This window comes from Anomaloglossus baeobatrachus, chromosome 2 (genome assembly GCF_048569485.1).
Source record: "Anomaloglossus baeobatrachus isolate aAnoBae1 chromosome 2, aAnoBae1.hap1, whole genome shotgun sequence".
NCBI lineage: Eukaryota > Metazoa > Chordata > Amphibia > Anura > Aromobatidae > Anomaloglossus > Anomaloglossus baeobatrachus.
The window spans coordinates 326,765,536-326,770,841 of NC_134354.1; the positions used below are offsets into that span (position 1 = coordinate 326,765,536).

The following is a 5,306-nucleotide window of genomic DNA, read 5'->3' on the forward strand; positions in this document are numbered from 1 at the left end:
AAGTCAGTCCAACAGTTGACAAGGAAAAAGAGGCATGGTTGCAAGGTACAGCTGTTTGGGCACACCAGAAAAGTGGACATTTGGGAGAAAAAGCCACTTACAGGTGGGCTCAGGAAAGGGGTGTGCCTCTTACTCTTGATATCATTAAAGAAACCATTCTACACTGTCCAGTGTGCCAACATTCACAAAAGAGGAAGGTTCCACATACAGTAATGGGACACATAGGTCGAGGACAATTACCTGCACAAATTTGGCAGATGAATTTCATTGGTCTATTGCCAGAAAGTAGAGGGTGTAAATACGTCTGCACTGCAGTAGACACATACTCAGGTTTGATAGCGGGTTTTCCCTGTAAAGGCCCCTTTACACACAGACTTTCAGCGATCCCACCAGCGATCCCAACCTGGCCAGGATCACTATAAAGTCTCTGGTGAGTCGCTGGTGAGCTGTCAAACAGGCAAACCTGGCCAACGACGCAACAGCGATCCGGACCTGCAGAACGGCCTAGCTAGTCATTGGGGACGTTGTAAAGCAGCTTTTTGAAAGGGAAGTTGCTAACAAAGTCGCTGTAAAGTCCCCTTTACACACAAACTTTCTAGCGATCATGCTGCACAGCGGGAAACAAAGGACCAAAGAATGGTCCTGAACGATTTGTAGCGATCAGCAACTTCACAGCAGGGGCCAAGTCGCTGATGTGTTTCACACACTGCAATGTTGCTGGGGAGGTCGCTATTACGTCACAAAACCGGTGACGTTACAGCGATGTGGTTTGCGATGTTGCAGTGTGTAAAGCCACCTTAAGGCAGCAACCCAGTGGAGTACTGAGAGAACTTTAGAAATCATCACTCAATACTATGGAGTCCCATTGCAGGTACAATCAGATAATGGTTCTCATTTTACTGGACAGAAGATAAAAGATTATGCCCAAGAGCATAACATTCAATGGGTGTATCATATGCCATACTATCCCCAGGCGGCTGGTCTGGTGGAAAGAATGAATGGGTTGTTGAAATCCACCTTGAAAAAAGTAAATCAAATCAGACAAATAGTATGGACAATGGAGAGACAATCTCAGTGAAGCCCTACAGATAATAAACAATAGACCTATCACAGATTCTATGACTCCTCTCATGAGAATGTTGACACTGTTGTAGCTGTTCTGTTTTGTCACAAGTCAGCTTATGGGATCACCAGCGAGGTCCTCTTGAGTTAGGGGTGCTTCACACACAGCGAGCTCGCTGCCGAGATCGCTGCTGAGTCACGCTTTTTGTGACGCAGCAGTGACCTCATTAGCGATCTCGCTGTGTGTGACACTGAGCAGCGATCTGGCCCCTGCTGCGAGATCGCTGCTCGTTACACACAGCCCTGGTTCGTTTTCTTCAAAGCCGCTCTCCTGCTGTGACACACAGATCGCTGTGTGTGACAGCAAGAGAGCGACAAATGAAGCAAGCAGGGAGCAGGAGCCGGCGTCTGACAGCTGAGGTAAGCTGTAACCAAGATAAACATCGGGTAACCAAGGTGGTTACCCGATATTTACCTTAGTTACCAGCCTCTGCAGCTCTCACGCTGCCTGTGCTGCCGGCTCCGGCTCTCTGCACATGTAGCTGCTGTACACATCGGGTTAATTAACACGATGTGTACAGCAGCTAGGAGAGCAAGGAGCCAGCGCTAAGCAGTGTGCGCGGCTCCCTGCTCTCTGCACATGTAGCTGCATTACACATCGGGTTAATTAACCCGATGTGTACTGTAGCTAGGAGAGCAAGGAGCCAGCGCTCAGTGTGCGCGGCTCCCTGCTCCCTGCTCACACTGGTAACTAATGTAAACATCGGGTAACCATACCCGATGTTTACCTTAGTTACCAGTCTCCGCAGCTTCCAGACGGCGGCTCCGTGCAAGCGCAGCGTCGCTTGCACGTCGCTGCTGGCTGGGGGCTGTTCACTGGTCGCTGGTGAGATCTGCCTGTTTGACAGCTCACCAGCGACCATGTAGCGATGCAGCAGCGATCCTGACCAGGTCAGATCGCTGGTCGGATCGCTGCTGCATCGCTAAGTGTGAAGGTACCCTTAGGCCTCTTCAGACCTAATCAAGATCGAGCGCTCGGAGAGAAAAGACCAGCATCCATGTGAGCATGATCAATTTCTTCTGTTTATTTAAGGAAAGTACAGTTTATTTATACCATTTACAGATCAATGTGATATTGCAAAAGAAAGAGAAAAAAAACTTCTAGCTGAACTTTACCAGTTGTTCATATGACCTTTAAGTTTTAGCAAAACAAAAATGTAGAGTCATGCATATGAGATAAGGAGAAGATTAGAAGAACATTTAGAGACCATAATAATCCTTGAGCCGGTCTCTTATTCCGTAGGCTCCATGACTATGAACTACCATCAGATATACTTACTAATAACAATAAATCTTTAATGAAGAAATAGAGAAACTATTAACCCTTCTATATCAATTTCCCCCTTTTGTAAATGGTATAACCTTCACTACACGGTCAGTAGGCGTCCAAACAGGAGCTGCTGGCTCATGTGCCTAGTACCCATGAGGGGTCTTCCTACCACTTCACCCATCCACCCTCAGTGTGGACACCTACTCCCGGTCAGCAGAGGCCATTTGGGGTCCGTAGTAAACTACAGAGGGTTCAATGCTGGGACTCTTAGAACATACATTATTCATTAGTTTAGGTAATGCATATATCAATGTTTTTACAGCTATATAAAGCAGTAGACAGAACAACAATATTTGCATACAGGTTTGTATAATGCCAGAAACCCAACCTGCTATGCCCTTAAACCAATTGGCTGGATTCATAAAAGAAAATGTATTTCCCCACCAGGAGTCCTTGTTGGCATCGTGCTCTTTTAACCATTTATCCCTAAGTTCACTTGTTTTCTGTATATCTGCTCTAACCTGGAGGTTGCCTGCAGGGTCAATGTAATGGCAACAGGCAGGACCAATTATTTGACACATTCCGCCGTCTTTTGCTGTCACAAAGTCTAGTACTATAGTATGCTGGTTAGTGACTACAATTAATTGTTTTTGTATAGCATTGGTAGCATTTAGAATCTCAAGAACCCGAAAAATTTGATCATCCAGGTAGTCAGTGGACTCTACTAGCTTGTCCCACATTTGCATTAAGAAAGGGTGTATGAAAATAGCACTAAATACCTTATTTGCTTTTCCCAATTCTACTACATGAGGCCTACCATTTGGCCGGGGTTTATTATCTGCTGCTCGTTTATACAAGGTATGAATTGGGACAGCTGCTACATCTACTTTACTATGAGGAACTATGAAAGTGGCAGGTGTAAGTCTGGCAAGTGTGCAAACCCCTCTCATGTCAGGGCTCACCCACTTGTGAGCACGATTCCCACAAACCAAAAACACTCCCTCTGGGAAAATACAAAAGTGAGTTTGACTTTGTACACAATAAAGCAGATTCAGAAGCCCCTTCATGACTTTATGAGCACACCATGTATTGTTCATTTGTTTTCCGGTCATACCCGAGATACAGCTACCCCGCTCCCTCCTAAAAGTCCGTCTAATAAATGATGATGTACAGCCCTCAATACCCTTCTGATATACTGTCTCATTGTCCTTGGTTGAGTCATGTGTATGTATATAGAAACAGTTATTGTCTTCTCCACAATTTCCAACACCATTGTATTGAAGACTGAACCATAATCCATCATGGGGAATGGGGCCCGAATGAGGAATCTTAGTCTTTATTTTGGCAATTATGCCCATGTCTGAATCGTATTCCATCCACCACGAGTATCCATCGGGTCGTGTGATATTTAGCTGGAACCAGGGTTTAGTGACCCATCCAACTATAGTCAATGTAGCAGATACATCACGAGGTACATCTTCTCCCAAAAATCTAGATTGAGTCCAGGTTTCATTGTGTATACAGTCTGGTACCAACACCTCCTGTGGTTCCAGAGGTAAGGCTAAATAAGGCATAGTCTTTGAAGAAATAGGACTGTGTGTGCAGATCCAACAGTCTTTTGGCTTTTCTCCCTCCATGTCCTCAGTAAGAGAAATATGGTGGCGAATGAGTTTATTATCCCAGTCCGTATTAAAAAGTTCGCTCAGTGTCTTTGTTTGTTGCAGCAACCCTGCTACACCTAGCAGGATAATTAGCAAAACTGTCATTCTGCCGGTGGAGTGACCTTTTTACAGTGACTGGCGTGGATCCAGGTGGGTTTTCCCTCAAGTTTCACTGAGGTGGATGTGGTCAGCTGGACTTGGAATGGGCCATCAAAGCGTGGATCTAGGCTCCTTCTCACGTGTCTGCGCACGACCACCCAATCACCTGGATTCAGCTGATGCACATCTGCACTTGCATTGGGATCTGGAATGGATGAAAAGACATGTTTATGCACCACATTAAGTCTTTCCTGTAAGGCCTGGACGTAGGCTGTCATAGTGCCGTGCTGCATCTGTAACACTTGTGGAAAGTAGAGACCTGTTTTTGGGGCACTACCAAAAAGGACTTCAAAAGGAGACAAGCCTGTCTTTCTATTTGGAGTGTGTCTGACTGAAAAGAGTGCCAGGGATAAGCACTCTACCCAATTCTTTCCTGTCTCTGCCATGGCCTTTTGAATTTTTAGTTTAAGTGTCCCGTTTAATCTCTCTACTTTTCCACTGCTCTGTGGATGATAAGGGGTATGGAATGCCTGCTCTATTCCCAGGGCCTGCATAATGTCCCTCATTATTTCTCCAGTGAAGTGTGTACCCCTGTCACTTTCTATGGCTTCTGGGATGCCATACCGACAGACTAGTTCCTTCATCAGTTTTTCTGCAGTTGTTTTAGCATTTGCACATTTTACTGGATAGGCCTCAACCCATCCTGAGAAGAGATCTACACATACCAGGACGTATTCATACACTCCTACCTTGGGTAGTTGTATGTAGTCTATTTGCAGTCGTTGAAATGGATAGAGCGGTTTGGGTGTTGCTTTCTTAGGGACTTTTACTGTTTTACCTGGGTTGTGTTGTGCGCAGATAATGCAGGATTGTACATGTTTGGAGGCTACGTAACTGAAGCCAGGAGCGATCCAGAAGGCATTCACCTGGTTACACATGTGACTTTTTGAGGCGTGAGTGGGGCCATGTGTTGCTTGTGCCATCATAGGGAACAGGGACCTTGGTAAACACAACCTATCCTTACTTTCCCATACTCCATTCGAGTTCAGCCCAGCTCCCATTTTCCCCCAGTGTTCCTTCTCTGTTTGGGCAGCCTGATGCTGGAGGGATTTCAGGACATCCAGACTCACTGTGGCTGGGACTTGTTGGCTCCC

At 45.8% G+C, this 5,306-nt stretch overlaps 1 protein-coding gene across 1 annotated transcript; it reads right to left on the reverse strand.

The window, feature by feature from the left end:
• Positions 1-2,101: 2,101 nt before the first annotated feature.
• Positions 2,102-4,590, reverse strand: LOC142289947 (uncharacterized). Its single transcript, XM_075333886.1, has 2 exons — positions 2,255-4,590; positions 2,102-2,220 (listed from the first exon to the last, which is right to left on the reverse strand). Exon 1 carries the CDS (start codon positions 4,156-4,158, stop codon positions 2,593-2,595), a length of 1,566 nt encoding a protein of 521 aa, XP_075190001.1. The 5' UTR covers positions 4,159-4,590; the 3' UTR covers positions 2,102-2,220; positions 2,255-2,592.
• Positions 4,591-5,306: the final 716 nt, after the last annotated feature.